Below are 17979 nucleotides of genomic sequence, written 5' to 3'. Positions count from 1 at the left end.
CAAGGCCTATTCCCCGCTATATTTAAAGCGAAGACAAAACCACCGCATTCACCCGGCACTGCGGGGCCACCTGAAAGGTAAAAACACGGCCCATTTTCCCGGCTATCCCCGGTATACCCCCGGACCTGGGGGGGGGGGGGGCGTGGTTACAATTGACTGGTGCATTACCAATTCCTGCATCGTCGGATATCTCCGATACACTACTGCGCTATGCTATGTGTGACGTGGTTACCATTGGAACCAATGCAGAAACAAGACTCTCACATATGCACAGACATTCATACTAATGTTTCCTAGTAGAGAAACTGAAAAGCATCCTGGTGAAAACTAGATTTGGACTCGGTCCGCCTGATCACTATACATATTAAAATAGCTATTTAGACCACTCGCCTGCGGAGACAACTGACAATACAGGGTTATTGAAGAGTAATTAATTGTAACATGTGATTTCATTGGAAGAAGGGGTGTCTCCCTGTCTTATGCATATTCATATAACGATATGATGTCAGTCCATTTTCCCACTGTATGTAAGAAGTGTAACGGAAAGAAGTACCATGCTGCCGACGATGCAACTTTGGGCTTACCACACATCGTGAAAGTCAAAGTTACACAGCATATTTTGTAACATACATGCCAAATTAATATATCTAGAATTGTTTTCAAACTCTTTTAGCAATACATTACACATACATCTTGAAGTGAATACATATTCAATATAAATTATCTAACTCTTCACAAACAAAGCCCTTTTGAGCAGTTTTTAAACGACTAGCAGGCTTATATAAAACAACGTATGAATTATTTCGAAAATTCTATACTTCGAAAACCTCCATACTTCACAACTGTAGAATAATAAAGCACTAACTAACTCATCAAATAAGTCAATTGTGCGTAAAACAAACATATTTGTGATAAAATAAATTTAAATAAAGATCTCGTTTACTTGTAAATTGATTGTTGGGCTTGTCCCGATAGGCATTTTCACATTGTACCCATGAACTGCCTGTAGATAAAACAACTCCAGCATAAGAATACTGCGAAACTATCTCAAATACACACCCTTGCCATCTTATGTCATATCTGCTTGCTTTTGCTTCAGTTAGGAGTCTCCTTCTTAAAAATATTCTCATAATGTCTGACATCAGTCGACATTCTTCTGCAGTCCATCAAGAAAATCGCGACCATCGGAACAGCTACAAGAAGAGTTCCAAGTACGCCCATGTATTTTGCGGAGTCCCTTGGATCGTGAGCGCTGGTTTTACTGCGCACATATGACGATGTTCTTTTAGCGTCAATTGTTAAGTTTTTCGCAATTTCTTCCGCTTTAGCTTCTGCTTCGATTATTGTTATATTATTTATCTTCGTATGAGTGACTGTATGAACCACGCTCATTTGGTCGGTCACTGTTATACTGTTATAAGCAGTGAGAGTTTTAGTGACTGTATAGAAACTCATTTGTGTAACTGTATGGACACGATCGTGTGTGCTAGTATGGAAATTGTCTCGAGTAATGGTATGGAAAACGTCCTTGGTAACTGTAGGGCAAATAATTTGAGACGAGGAAGGAGATGGTTGGATCGAAGTTGATGGTTCTGTCACTGGTGGTTGCGATGTTGGAGCTGAAAATAAAAATAAATGGCGTTGGTTTTACTAGTGGAATATTATACACTTTGGACAATAAAATAAGATGACATATTTCCTATGTTGACACTTTTGTTTTATTAGTTTATCACCATGTTTGAATGCATTTTACGTCTTTATAAAACTAAACTACTCGTTGTTTTAAGTAAAACAACTAACAAACGTTCATTTTTTACCTTGTATCCGCATACTATTTTATTGTCATCTATTACAGTCAAATCTTTGACTTGTTTTTTGAATATCATTTAGTTATTATCTGTCTCGCTCAAATCTTTGACCTTATATCCGAATACTATATAGGTATCATCTGTCACAGTCCATTCTTAGACCTGGTATTCGAATACCATATAGGTATCATCTGCCACAGTCAAATCTTTGAACTGGTATTCGAATACCATATAGGTATCATCTGTCACAGTCAAATCTTTGACCTGGTATTCGAATACTATATAGGTATCATCTGTCACAGTCAAATCTTTGACCTTATATCCGAATAATATATAGGTATCATCTGGCACAGTCAAATCTTTGACCTGGTATCCGAATACCATATAGGTATCATCTGTCACAGTCCAATCTTTGATCTTGTATCCGAATATCATATAGGTATCATCTGTCACAGTCAAATCTTTGACCTGGTATCCGAATACCATATCGGTATCATCTGTCACGCTCAAATCACGCTCAAGTCTTTGACCAGGCCCCAATATCACGAAAATACTTAAGTCAAATCTCAAACTCAGTCTCAACACATTTTATCACATAGCATCATCAAAATTTATTAAAAAATGATATATTTTTTTTACAGTTTTATAAGCGCATTCTATCATAGAATATGCTGATAAAAAGCCTTTTGTGGAATTCGAAGGTAAATATATTCTACAGCCAAAAGATATTTGAGTACAATTCTGTATTCTTTATAAAATACTAAAGTATATATTTTACTCTAGAATTAGTTTTCTTTGAAATTTTGACAAAATCAACACATTCTATGAGAAAATACGTTTTTGCAAAAAGTATATAAAGATGCAAGATTTTGACGAATATTATGCTTTTATATGGTGAAATGAGTTGAGACTGAGTTTGAGATTTGACTTAAGTACTTTCGTGATATTAACGCCTGGATACTATCTAGGTATCATCTGTCACGCTCAAATCATTGACCTGGTATCCGAATACCATATAGATATCATCTGTCACGCTTAAATCTTTGACCTCGTATCCGAATACCATATAGGTATCATCTGTCACAGTCAAATCTTTGACCTGGTATCCGAATACCATATCGGTATCATCTGTCACGCTCAATTCTTTGACCTGGTATCCGAATACTATTGAGGTATCATCTGTCACGCTCAATTCTTTGACCTGGTATCCGAATACTATTGAGGTATCATATGTCATGATCTGAAACATATCATGCGTAACAAAACAAATTAACATAATAACACCCGATGTGCAATTGTTAATTGTGGATGCCTAGTGACCCCATATTGTTTCGTATCACTAGTAAAGGTTTTATGAGTACAGAAAGTATTTTGGCACAATTATTTATGCAATTAACATGTTAGAGTTTAAATAAAGTTGTTTTTTTTTTTTTTTTTTTTTTCATTTATTTATTCAATGTTTTTTCAGTAAAGGAACTATTTTAAGTTAACCTCGCATTTTATAAGTACTACATACTGTCATATTCATACTATGCTGTGATAATTATATTTAACTTTCTCAACTTATAACTTATTATGTAAAGTGACTGTGATACAACTACACAGTATTTCTACCTTATGAGACTATAGTAGACGACCGTAAATCTTTTAGCTCTCACCAATCATTTAATAATTGTGCGTTTTCAGCTATTAAATACATGGTTAAAATCTTGTAATCAGTAACTGTTAATTTTTCTATAAATGCATTATTTAGTAAGTACTTAAAGATTTATCAGTCAAAATTAATGTTTGTTAAACATGTGTATGTATTGATTTTGAATAAGAGTGTTATTATTTTAGACTTCGATTATCAAAAAAATACGTTTATTGTCTGTTCAATATAGAACGCATCTTTTTACAGTAAATCTCATAACTTAATAATAAACAAATCTCTCGTTCACCTTTTTAGCAAAATTATACCAAAGCTACAGTATATGGCTGATTAGGTTTATTTTGTGCTTTGCTGTTAGTTTATTTTTTGGATCAACTATTATTCAATATTAGAATGAAGTTTGAAACATTATTATGTAACAAGATAAAATTCCGTCAGATGAATGGCGTTTCTACCCGCAATGAACGGTAAACACATATAAACAAAACATACTATTAAGCTTTTATGGTCGCTTTTAATCATGTGTTTTAAATTACTACAGTAAATATTTAAACAGATTGATAATCCCGTTAATCAGAGTACATCTTAACATTCCTTGGGTTACACTCGATCCATTGCGTGAAATATTTGCGTCACTCAAATCCGTAAGGAAGATTGTGTTTTCTTAAGGTTAGAGTAAAATAAACTCTAAACACTCGGAACTTGTTGTGTTTTATGATGTTACTATAAATATTCGTATCTAAGTGTGTTCTTACGGTATTACTATAATTTATAGTTTAAACAGTCATATCATGGTGTGTGTTATGGTATTACTCGAAATACTTCATCTTTGTGTGTTTTATGCTCTTACTCATAATGCTCAAATCTAAGTGTGTTTTTACAGTATTACTTAAATACTCGTATAAGTGTGATTTGTGGTATTACTCGAAACTCTTTTACTTCATTACTCTAAATACTCGTATCTTAGTGTGCTTTAACAGTATTACTTTAAATATTCGTATCTTAATGTGCTTTTACAGTATTACTCTAAACAGTCGTATCTTAGTGTGATTTTACAGTATTACTCTAAGTATTCGTATCTTAGTGTGATTTTACAGTATTACTCTAAACAGTCGTATCTTAGTGTGATTTTACAGTATTACACTAAACAGTCGTATCTTAGTGTGATTTTACAGTATTACTCTAAGTATTCGTATCTTAGTGTGATTTTACAGTATTACTCTAAGTATTCGTATGTTAGTGTGATTTTACAGTATTACTCTAAGTATTTGTATCTTAGTGTGATTTTACAGTATTACTCTAAGTATTCTTATCTTAGTGTGCTTTAACAGTATAACTCTAAGTATTTGTATCTTAGTGTGATTTTACAGTATTACTGTAAATGCTCGTATCTTAGTGTGATTTTACAGTATTACTCTAAGTATTCGTAACTTAGTGTGATTTTACAGTATAACTCTAAGTATTTGTATCTTAGTGTGATTTTACAGTATTACTCTAAATGCTCGTATCTTAGTGTGATTTTACAGTATTACTCTAAGTATTCGTATCTTAGTGTGATTTTACAGCATTACTCTAAATGCTCGTATCTTAGTGTGATTTTACAGTATTACTCTAAGTATTCGTATCTTAGTGTCCTTTAACAGTATTACTCTAAGTATTCGTATCTTAGTGTGATTTTACAGTTTTTCTCTAAATATTGCTATCTTATTGTACTTTTACAGTTTTTCTCTAAATATTGCTATCTTATTGTACTTTTACAGTATTACTCTAAATACCCGTTTCGAAGTGTGCTTTAACTGTATTACTCTAAATACTCGTAACTTAGTGTGCTTTTACAGAATTACTCTAAATACCCGCATCTGAGTGTGTTTTTACAGTATTACTCTTAATCCTTTTATCTTAGTGTGCTTTTACAGTACTACTCTACATATTCGTATCTTAGTGTGCTTTTAAGGCAATGCTCTAAACATTCTATTTTAGTGTGCTTTAACAGTACCACTCTAAATTTTCGTAAGCTAGTGTGCTTTTTCAGTATTACTCTAAATATCCGTATCTACGTGTGTTTTTTCAGTACCACTCTAAATATCCGTATCTACGTGTGTTTTTTCAGTACTACTCTAAATATCCGTATCTACGTGTGTTTTTTCAGTATTACTCTAAATATCCGTATCTACGTGTGTTTTTACAGTATTACTCTAAATATCCGTATCTACGTGTGTTTTTTCAGTATTACTCTAAATATCCGTATCTACGTGTGTTTTTTCAGTATTACTCTAAATATCCGTATCTACGTGTGTTTTTTCAGTATTACTCTAAATATCCGTATCTACGTGTGTTTTTACAGTATTACTCTAAATATCCGTATCTACGTGTGTTTTTTCAGTATTACTCTAAATATCCGTATCTACGTGTGTTTTTACAGTATTACTCTAAATATCCGTATCTACGTGTGTTTTTTTAGTATTACTCTTAATATCCGTATCTACGTGTGTTTTTTCAGTATTACTCTAAATATCCGTATCTACGTGTGTTTTTTCAGTATTACTCTAAATATCCGTATCTACGTGTGTTTTTTCAGTATTACTCTAAATATCCGTATCTACGTGTGTTTTTACAGTATTACTCTAAATATTCGTATCTACGTGTGTTTTTACAGTATTACTCTAAATATCCGTATCTACGTGTGTTTTTACAGTATTACTCTAAATATCCGTATCTACGTGTGTTTTTTCAGTATTACTCTAAATATCCGTATCTACGTGTGTTTTTTCAGTATTACTCTAAATACTCGTTTCCTTGTGTGTTTTATGTTTTTTCCTAAATACTCGTCTATTGATGTGATTTGTGTTACTTCCTTAATTAAATACTCGTTACTTAGTGTGTGGGGGTGTTTTGAGTATTATTACTCTAATTTATCATAGTTTGCATTGTTGGGTTATCACTCTGAAAATGTGTATCTTAGTGTGTAATTACTCCAAATGCTCGCGTCTCAGTGGATTTGTTTGTGTTAATATCCTAAGTACTCCTTTCTTAGTGTGCATTGTTGTGTTTTATTATAAATACTCGTATCTTAGTATGCGTTATTTTAATGTATTTCCCGAACACTCGTATCTTAGGTATCTTTGTGTTATACTCTATATACTCGTATAGTAGTGATTGTTCTGAGTGTTATTACTCTTAACTACTCGTATCTTTGTGTGTGTTTAGTATTTTATGACAAGTTCAATCCACCATATCGCAAACCGACTACATAACACTCGCTATTATTTGAAACTCAATATTCCGGGGTTTAGAACGTTTCTAGCGCGCACACCCGCTACATGCATACATACATAGATTTTACTATTTAACCTTACTAATGTTTAAATTGTGTTCAAATTATCAAATTATTTTATTCAAGATTATTCTTATTAAACATATTTGTTCTAACGAATTCACAGTTTGTTGTTGTACTGTTTTCTCACTCATTGGAAGTGTATATGGGTTAAATACAAATAATGAGGCATGTATAGGAAATATTATGTACTTTTCTCGGGGCTAACACACCGGCTTCAATCACACTCGGGGATATTACACCAGCTTCTATCAAACTCGACACTAAAACACCGGCTTCAATTACACTCGGGGCTAATACACCGGCTTCAATCACACTCGACGCTCACACAACGGCTTCTATCACACTCGACGCTAACACAACGGCTTCTATCACACTCGACGCTAACACACCGGCTTCAATCACACTCGACGCTAACACAACGGCTTCTATCACACTCGGGGCTAATACACCAGCTTTTATCACACTAGGAGCTAATACACCGTTTTTTTCACACTCGACGCTAACACACCGGCTACTATCACACTGATTGCTAATACACTGTCTTTTTTTCACACTCGATGCTAATACACCGGCTTTTATCACACTCGACGCTAACACACCGTCTTTTATCACATTCGAAGCTAATACACCGGCTTCTATCACACTCGGGGCTAATGCATCGGTTTCTATCACACTCGGGGCTTATCCAACGGCTTCTATCACACTCACTGCTAATACACCAGCTTCTATCACACTCGGGGCTAATCCACCGGCTACTATCACACACACTGCTAATATACCGGATTTTATCACACCCGGGACTTATACACCGGCTTCTATCACACTCGACGCTAATGCATTGGCTTATGCAAGGGCATGAAGGGGAATTTATTGTTTAGCTTTAAACAAATGAGTTAACCTCAAAACACTTCGTGCATGGGAAATGTGTGATAATGTAAGATTGTTTAAAATATGGTTATTATCAAAATTAAAATGCACGAAGTAAAGAAATAATAGCGAAAAATGTATCAAATGCCGCAGTAAATGAAGTTTTTCTTCCTTCAAGTTGTATCAAATGCGTTGGCAGATTGAGTATTTGTGGACATTTTGTCAAAGAGTGTGTACACATTGCGATAAATTAGGCGATGAATTTCATTATCTTTTAGAATGTAGAATTTTTGATGAAGAACGAAAAAAATATTTGAATCCCTACTTTTATAGACACGCGAATATTTTTAAACTAGAGAAACTTATAAATACCCGGAATAAAACGCAGATGTTTAACTTAATAATGTTTGTTAAAGCAATTTTATTGAAATCATTATAGTTGTAGGACATGCCTGTTGACATATACAGAATTTAAGCCATTTTGTTTCTAATTGCTACGATATTTTATTGACTCTCCATTTATTTATTTATTTATCCACTAATGTATGTGACAATAACCAGATTGATTACACTGGTAATTTACTATATATAATAATCATTGTCAAACGTTTGTAATATAAGAAAACAAACCTTTAAATGTACCCATTTCACTCGTTTGCCTTTGTGGCATTTATCATTTGATATTACCTCATTTACCCATGTTTGTATTGGAATGAGTGAAATAAAGGAAACTTGACTTGACTTGTCACCAATACTATTGAAGTAACGCCATTAGTACTTAACGTTTTCTTTGTGCTTTACACTTGTCATACCAAACAATGAGATTTAAAACATCCATCCATTTACCACTACAATTAATAACATCTCTATCATTTCGTGCTAAAAATATAGTCTGACGTTTGCAAGGGTATACCAATCTAAGTCTAATATGTACACAAGCCGATGTATTAGTCGTCTTGGGCACTAGAAGCAGTTTATATTAAGCACCGTAATTAATAGTGGCTTCTAAAACACAAATTGATAAAACTTAAAAAGCCTTACTTGCAAACCCGCCGCAGCTATGTCTAGGATAGTAACCAGTGTTGGAGGATTTTGTTTGAGATGACTCGACTTTTGAAACTGTAAAGCAAGGGAGATTATTGGGACGAACCTATCATGGCAGGCAATTTTCTTACAACATGAATTTCCCAATCGTATCAACTCGGCCATCTCCGGCAAACTTCGGGACAGATCTCGTAAATAGGCTTTAAGATATACGAAAATGTGATGAGGCCGCCGGCGATTAACTCAAATATCATTAAGCTAAGGAGACTCATTCGATAAAGTAAACAATGAACTGAATTCGTGTCTTAACAACGCTTTGAGGAAAGTTGAAAATGAACATCCAGGACCGGTATAATGTCAATGTATAAAGTTTTCAATTAGGGGCCGCCACGATAGACTTTTTTTAAAGATACGTATTGTTTCCGAGATCATATCTGTTGAATATGGCCGAGGTGTTCCGATTGGTGGATAACCATATACCGTCAGAACTCGATAAATCTAAGTGGTTGTGACCCAAAGGAATACTTCAAGATAACGAACATTCGATATAACCGAAAACAAAAAGTGTAAACATGTAACCTAACCTTACACATTCGAAAAGCGTTCGAAATAGCTAAATATGGAAGAAAAAAATATATATTATGTGTGTCCGGTTTCAGTTCTTTGATTGATTCCTATGTTATATCTGTAAACTATATGTTTCTGCGCTCAGTAAAGATGTTTGCGCAACAAGTTATAGACAAAGAAATATATAGATAGATGTACACATAAAAAAGAATACAGAGATGCGGATATACGGAGAAATTAGAGATACGGTGATACGGATAATACTGAAATATAGAGAAACGAATAATAGTGAAAATACAGAGAAACAGAGAATACAGAGGAATAGATATACTGAAAGAGGGAGAAAACAGAGAAGAAAAAGATCCAGAAAATACAGAAATACGGTGATACGGACAATAAACAGATACATAGAAAACAGAGATACGGAGAATACACATACACTTAAATACGGAAAATACAGAGAAACAAAGATGCGGAGAATACATAAAATACAAAGATGCACATGGATTCTGAGTAACAGAGAATACAGAGATACGGAGAATACAGAGATTCGGAGAATGCAAAGATACGAAGAATACATAGATACGAAAAAAATACAGAGAAACATAGATACAGAGAATGCAAAGATACGGAGAATGCAAAGATGCAAACAATACAGAGATACAAACAATACAGAGACACAGAGATACGGAGAAAACAGAGAACTTCGAGATTCTGAGCAACAGAGAATACAAAGATACAGGAGATACTGAGATACTGAGTATACAGAGACATGGAGATACATAGATACGGAGGATACAGAGAATACAAAAAATCTGAGCAACAGAGAATACAGAGATAAGGAGAATACAGAGAAACAGAGATACGGATAATACAGAGAACACAGAGATTCTGAGCAACAGAGAATACAGAGGAACGGAGAATACAGAGGTGCTGAGAAAACAGAGATACAGACATACGGAGAACACAGAGATTCTGAGCGACATAGAATACAGAAGAACCGAGAAAACAAAGGAACCGAGAAAACAGAGGTACGGAGAAAACAGAGATACGGAGAACGCCGAGATTCTGAGCGACAGAGAATGCAGAGGAAAAGTGAAACCAAGAAAACAGAGGTACAAATAATACAGAGAATACAGAGATTCCGCGCTTCAGAATATGCTAAACAGATTTACAGAGGAAACAGAGTTATGGAGAATACAGATAAACAGATATACAGAGATAAGGAAAAATCATAGATACACCTATATTGAGATACTGAGATACTGAAATACTGTGATACAGAGATACAGGGCTGTACAGTTAATACAGAGATAAAGATAAATTGAGGTACATAGGTATAAAAAGAGATACAGAGAATACACAGATACAGAGAGATACAGAACAAAACAGTTTGCTAATGATAGCCCACGTAAGCGAATGCTTGCCTTTAATGGACCCAGGTTTGGTAGTATGATGAGTCAGACAATCAAACAATAGATGACTTAACGCATTTTTGTTCTACTTCTGAAATAAAACCTCTTGAAATGTCCATTTGTAACATTCAATGGGTTTAACTCAAAAATCCCTAACAGTTCAATGAAGCATACCTGCAATTCAATGAGAGCGTCTTCAGCTTAAATCTCAACTTCAATGTATGTAAATATTAGTAGAATAAAACGTTGGATTTTTTTAAGACTTGTACACATATATAACATTGCTTTTCTTGAGGCCCGTCTGTCAACAGCAAATATTGATTATAAAACGTTGGATCATACTGATACTTACAACCGTAGCAAAACTTTGTCTTTAGAAACATTTCAGTGCCGTTCGACCATGAAGGACCAAGAAGAACACAATTGACTGTAAGTCCCCATAAGTAACCATAGCAGTTGTGTGGCCTGTTGTTACACTCTGTCTGACACCCGGCCTCGTCCAAAATTCCGGGGCGTTCATATGTGTTGACCTCCATCCTGGTGTTGTATACACAGGGAATTGCTAGAAAGGGAGAGATAAACTTATTTCTAGATATCGCATTGCTTTGGTATATGATTTTAGAGCTGCACTCTCACAGAAATACCGTTTTTACAACTGTTTTTTTTTTTTTTTTTTTGTCTTTGAAAGAGCAAATTTTTGCGTTAATATCTGCAAACCAATGATTAAAGATTGGTGGCAAAAGATCAGATCGCAGATTTTCATATTTCCGAATATTAATGATTTATGGCTTAAACCGTTACAAACGGTTTAAGAAAAAAGCATAAAACATCAATTTCTTAACTTCAATATAAAAATCTGCACTCTAATTTTTGTCAACAGTGTTATATAACTGGTTTTCATGCATTTTCGCAAGAATTGGCTCGTTCCAAGACAAGAATAAAAAAAGTTGTCAAAACGTTCAACCTGTGAGAAAGCAGCTTTTTAACTAGATACACACAAAATGTAATTGTTTAGCTGTAAATCATTTGAAGACATATTATTAAGTTATAAGCATTACGTAGACAGCGAGTAGTGGGTTGTAACGCCGTTATAACCAGTACATCGAGAACTACGTCAGTCATTAAAATCGTTGTTAAACGAATTGACAACGTTTCGATTTTATATTTTTTTAAAAGATGCTCTCTTACTCCCAAATACATGTAAGATGTACTACAATTAATACAACTGTTTTAATTTATTTCTACCTAATGAGACGATAGTCTTTTAGAACTCTCCAGTCATTTAACATGAGTGCGTTCTCCGCTATTAAATCCTCGGTTGCAATCTTGTTATCAGTAGTTACTATTTTCCATAAAAGCATTATTTAGTAAGTAGTTAAAGGTTTATCACTAAAAAATCATATATTTTTTTATATTCATGTGTGTGTTTTGATTTTAAATGAGAGTGTCACTTTAAGTACGGGAAAATTTCGAGAAGTTCAACCTACGCCGAAATGTTTCTTGTGACAGAAATAGTCGGTCCAATGTCCCCTAGAATACAGGCTACATTTTACGCCAATGGAATTGCAGAAAGGCAACCATTAAGTAGTAGACATAGTCATTGAAATTTCAACTTTCACGCGTGTTAAAAAGTCCGCCTACAGCCAATCATTCGATACACACTCCCAGCGTCAGATTTTGTGTTGCCAATGTATCAGCCAATGAGGTTGTAAGTCAGTTAGATGGCATAAAGAATTAAGAATTCACTTCGTGTCGTCTAACTATAACTGAGTGCATTATCCGCCGGAAGAAGTTCAAGTAATGCACCAGCCTATTTTTACCACGGCCCCAGGTCCGGAGAATAGCGGGGACTTCGACTTTCTGTCCAGCGAAGCCCGGGTAAAATCCCCGCCTTGCGAGGACAAACTTCTGGTAAAATACCCGCCAAATGCCCCGCACCCCAGGGTCCCTAGGTAAGGCCCATTCCCAGCTAATTTTGGCGCGAAGACAAAACCACCGCATTCATCCGGCAGTGCGGGGCCACCTGGAAGGTAAAAATACGGCCCATTTCCCCGGCTATCCCTGGTATATCCCGGACCAGGGGTCGTGGTTAAAATTGACTGGTGCATAAGGCATCTTGTCTTTGGATATCAAAGCGGCAACAGAATAAACGCATCCTAGCTTGACCAACTTACCCGTATTATGAAACTGACATAGGAAGGCCCTATCTTCCGTGCACGATTTTCGTTCGCCTTTGTGGGTATCTTTCTTGATCTTGAAGCACAACTCAGTGTTTTTCCACCCAGTCTGATAGTCCGCGGTAAGGGCGGAGTCTAACTTCGTACAATCCGGCACCCAGATGTGTCGCTCGTCTTCGGGTTGGACGAGTCCTATCCAATAGTCTTCGTTGCTGTAGTTGTGAAAAATGGAAGTAAATATTGAATGTGGTTTCAAATATTTCTTTTGGCTCAGAGTCTTCTATCCGAAAAGGTCTTCGAATTGGAAAATGAAAGTAAAGGATTGTAAACGGTGGTTATTGTAGGCCAGATGGATCTATGACTCTCTGGTGAATATATATTATATTCCCATTATGTACATTGAATGCTTATAATGATAAAGAGCCTGTCACTTCTAGTCGATATTGCCCACCGGAGCTATACCGGAGAACAAATTTGGCGATTTTCGGGAATCGGGACTAAAACGGCAGTACAATATGGAAGGGTATTGAAGCAAAAATGAAATATTGCATTCAGACTTGTACATCTTGCTTTGTTACTTTTACATCTTGCATCAACCCTTCCATAACACAACAGTGTCACATCGTTTAGAACGGCAGGACATCGTCAGGACATCGACAAAAAATAGCATCGGCCGGAGACTGTATAATGTTTTGAATATGCTCGAAAATTTCGGTTCAACGGCAGTACTCTGGTATGGTTTCGTTAAAGTCGTTCGTTGAAGTCCGTGGAGAACTGTTAGCGCCCCATAATGTATTGGCGGCTCTCTGGTGACCTCAAGGTTTACATTAATGGTACAAATGTGAAACCGTAGAGTCCTGCCGATGTACTTACGATGAAGTACCGTTCTTAGCAATGTAATACTGTACGTATTTCGTGCATCGATGGTACAAAGCCAGCACAACGGCTCCTGTCAGCGGTGGTACATGGGTAGAAAAACGGCGGCGTTACGGTATAACATGATACAGAGGGACAGAAACGTGGTTATCCGTTCGCACATCGGCTCTTACGCCGGTACGACATCGGTATTGCTACGGCCAGTTGTGATTCTTCATCTCTTTACGGAGCTCCGCCGATTTTCTCGCCGTTGTTAATTGTGTGCTCCGGTTTAAGTACCGGCGAGGTACATCGGTAGCGTGTGCTCCGGTTTAAGTACCGGCGAGGTACATCGGTAGTGTGTGTGCTCCGGTTTAAGTACCGGCGAGGTACATTGGTAGTGTGTGCTCCGGTTTAAGTACCGGCGAAGTACATCGGTAGTGTGTGTGCTCCGGTTTAAATACCGGCGAGGTACATCGGTAGTGTGTGGCAGGTTTAAGTACCGGCGAGGTACATCGGTAGTGTGTGTGCTCCTGTTTAAGTACCGGCGAGGTACATCGGTAGTGTGTGTGCTCCGGTTTAAGTACCGGCGAGGTACATCGGTAGTGTGTGTGCTCCGGTTTAAATACCGGCGAGGTACATCGCTAGTGTGTGCTCCGGTTTAAGTACCGGCGAGGTACATCGGTAGTGTGTGGCAGGTTTAAGTACCGGCGAGGTACATCGGTAGTGTGTGTGCTGCGGTTTTAGTACCGGCGTGGTACATCGCTAGTGTGTGTGCTGCGGTTTAAGTACCGGCGAGGTACATCGGTAGTGTGTGCTCCGGTTTAAGTACCGGCGAGGTACATCGGTAGTGTGTGGCAGGTTTAAGTACCGGCGAGGTACATCGGTAGTGTGTGCTCCGGTTTAAGTACCGGCGAGGTACATCGGTAGTGTGTGCTCCGGTTTAAGTACCGGCGAGGTACATCGGTAGTGTGTGCTCCGGTTTAAGTACCGGCGAGGTACATCGGTAGTGTGTGGCAGGTTTAAGTACCGGTGAGGTACATCGGTAGTGTGTGGCAGGTTTAAGTACCGGCGAGGTACATCGGTAGTGTGTGGCAGGTTTCCGACAACGCACAAAGGGACACTCTAAGAATGAGGACTTTTTCGAACTTCAATTTTGATGCAGTAATGTATGTTCATTTTTAAAAAAAATAATTTTATTGGTCACACGAGACGCAGGTTGTTTGAAATTCCAAATAACACTTTCAATTGAAAGAAATAAGTAACTTTTTCACTAAAATTCTTGATCAGTTAATATGACATTTAACAAAGACGATTCCAGCCAGTGTCCCTATAAAGGAACGAACACTTAAAAGCTTTATACGTACAATATTTGGCCGTTTGTTAACCCTGGGTTCGCCTCATGAGCCAACTCCATCAACAAATCTTTCAAATAGGGAGAGTCTATCTTCGCAAGAATCCCGTTGTTTTGGTTCTGGCAGACATCTTGTGCTTGGTTCCACTTCATTTTTGTAGTGTAATACACAAACTCAATTTTATTAGAAGTGTTTGCCATTTCTGAAAGTAAATACGACTGTGTCAATGAGTTTCCTGACATGTTTCAAGTTTTATGACAACATCGAATAGTGTAAAAAGAAGATTTAACACATCATACACACTAAATATCAGTACTCTCAAAACAAATGGTACAAACCAACTAGCATAAATGTAATTATATTTGCGCATCCCAGCCTCTGAAGTTTCCTTTATGTCACAAAGAAGATGTATAACATGTTGTATTGAAAAGATCTGGCATTTATATTCAAGGCCCGATGAATTTTAAAAAAGCATGTATTGTTAAGTGAAGTGAAACAAGACAATGTGACATACAGTTGGATGGCCAAAAGTCTAGTCAGTCCAACCAAAGAGGAGACAAATGCGCAGAGAGGAGAACAAACGTAAAATGATTGACATTGGCCATATAATGTCATACAAAAACACAATAAAATTGACAATTTTTTTGTTTGAAAAACGAAAATGACTAGAACATTGTCAGTGACAAGATCACTAAAAGTAATACAAGCACTAACAAGAAAAAGAAGACACACGATGGGGTATGTCTTATATGAGCTACACAAACAAACGCATAAAGGTTATGAAGTGTTAGGTTAATGACTTATAACAAAAATGAGACCCATCCAATTGACTCTCATGACTTGGCAATGTCAAAAAATAATGACAATGTACATAATAAGAATCACACCCAATGTCTCCCATAATTACGTACCTAAATCCGCATCTAGCGTCACCATATGCTCCCCATAGCTGCAATAAAAGGAGACTACATACACCAAGAAAGAGGTAACAAAAGTCCATGAACATCCTGCAATTCGAAACTCCATATTTGTAATAATACAAATTGTTTCCTATTGAGGTTTAATTAAGTTTCAAGCACTTGGCCCACGCGGACATCGGTTCTAATAAGAAAGTAAACAGCCCGCCAACATACGTTATAGAAATGCTCAAGTCACACTGCGACAGAACGTGATACACTTCTAATTATTAAAGTGACACTCTTATTCAAAATCAACACATACCCATGTATAACAAACAAAAAATTTTAGTCATAAACCTTTAACTACTTACTGAATAGTGTATTTATGGAAACTATTAATAACTGATAATTAGATTGTAGTCGTGTTTTAATAGCTGAAAACGCAACAATATTAAATAATTGGTGAGTGCAAAAAGATTTACTGTAATCTACTATCGTTTCATAAGGTAGAAGTACCGTGTTTTCTGAACCTTTCTTTCAAATTAAACTCGGTATCCTTTATAAGAACCATTGTTTTCGACATCTATTCATCCTTTTTGATATATTAAAACATTGTATTTATTGTGGGAAATCTTATTTGGGAGTAAGGGTGAATCTTTATAAAATAAGTAAGCTGCTATGTCGTAGTAATACGATACAGGTATAAAAAAATTCGAAATAAATTTTAAAGATAACAGAGAAAACGAAAAAAGAGGTTAAAATCGGCAGCAGAATTTGATTCCTGGACCTTTGAGTTGTCAGACGAGATATGTACCGTTGGACAAATTTGTCAACAGTGCAGCGAAAGTTTTCAACATTCAAATGTTAGTGTTGATGTTTGACAGATTAAGTGAAAACACTTTCCAACAGAGTTTTGTCGACACCTCGCGGGCACACAGAAGGATAACAAGCCTATTTCAAGAGGCCTAGCGTTACCAGAAATGTGTTTCTTTATTCGTGAATATAACATACAGTCGAACCCCGCTGGCTCGAACTCCCAGGGACCGACGAAAATACCTCGAGCCTCGGAAAATTCGAGCCAAGCGGAAATGTTTACCTTCAGTATAAAGACATCGGTCCATAACACCGAGTTCGAGCCAACGAGCTTTTCGAGCCAAGCGAGCTCGAGCAAACGGGGTTCGACTGTATTATAACTACCAAAGAGGAGATGGTGGCTTTAAGCGACTCTATTGTGCCTTAGTTATTGATATACGCTTCTAAGTCGCGCGATATGATATTTCACCACCCGTAAGAATTAATCATATAAATAAGCTTGAAGACCACGCCAATTTATAATTGTGTTGTTTTCTCGAGTTTGTCAGAAAAAAGATAAGTGAGCGGGCAAAAGAAAAATGTAATTTGTTATTCAGTTTTAAAACAGAACAGTTCAATTGATATTGGGAATGGACAAAAAATGATTAAAAGGTATACAAGCTGCACTTTTGGGAGAGAGAGAGAGAGAGAGAGAGAGAGAGAGAGAGAGAGAGAGAGAGAGAGAGAGAGAGAGAGAGAGAGAGAGAGAGGTTTCCTGCAAACGCAACCTAACTTTGGGGTTGCCTTACATTATTTGCAATTGATAAAAAAGAAGAAATTTAAAATTCAATTCAAAGAAGCAAACTGTTTACATTTGCCATTTCAAATCAATAATGCCTTGATCTGTCGTACTTAGGTAGTTTATTCGTGTTTGTTCGTATTTTGGTGACTCTACAAGCGTTTGTTTAAACTTTATTTATTTTACATCGATTGCAAAGACAGTTATTAGCTTATGTTAAGTCACTCACAATGGCACGATGTCGCGAGAGGGTGTGGTCTCGTGTTATGTGGAAACCGGAGTATCCAGAAAACCCATTTGTCCGGCTTGGCGACCATCAACCAACGTTCTCATGAATTACATGATTTAACAATCAGATTAGTAGATAATAACAAATAAGGGAAATAATTATTGCGCTAAGTCACATAATGATT

The 17979-nt window shown here is 36.4% G+C and overlaps 1 protein-coding gene across 1 annotated transcript; it reads left to right on the top strand.

The window, feature by feature from the left end:
• The first annotated feature begins 9492 nt into the window (after positions 1-9492).
• Positions 9493-10512, top strand: LOC128223232 (putative uncharacterized protein DDB_G0281733). Its single transcript, XM_052932524.1, has 2 exons — positions 9493-9992; positions 10152-10512. The coding sequence occupies exons 1-2, from the start codon at positions 9493-9495 to the stop codon at positions 10510-10512; spliced, it is 861 nt and encodes a 286-aa protein (XP_052788484.1).
• Positions 10513-17979: the final 7467 nt, after the last annotated feature.

Source organism: Mya arenaria, chromosome 17 (assembly GCF_026914265.1).
Source record: "Mya arenaria isolate MELC-2E11 chromosome 17, ASM2691426v1".
Taxonomy (NCBI): domain Eukaryota; kingdom Metazoa; phylum Mollusca; class Bivalvia; order Myida; family Myidae; genus Mya; species Mya arenaria.
Note: the sequence above shows the minus strand (reverse complement) of the source record. Positions and strands in the feature narration are given on the sequence as shown.

What these genes read in the sequence shown, in the direction of transcription:
- LOC128223232 (XM_052932524.1), top strand. Translation starts at nt 9,493, where the DNA reads ATGCGGATATACGGAGAAATTAGAGATACGGTGATACGGATAATACTG. An exon ending in AGAGAACTTCGAGATTCTGA is followed by an intron (nt 9,993 to 10,151) that starts GCAACAGAGAAT and finishes CGGATAATACAG; the next exon opens with AGAACACAGAGATTCTGAGC.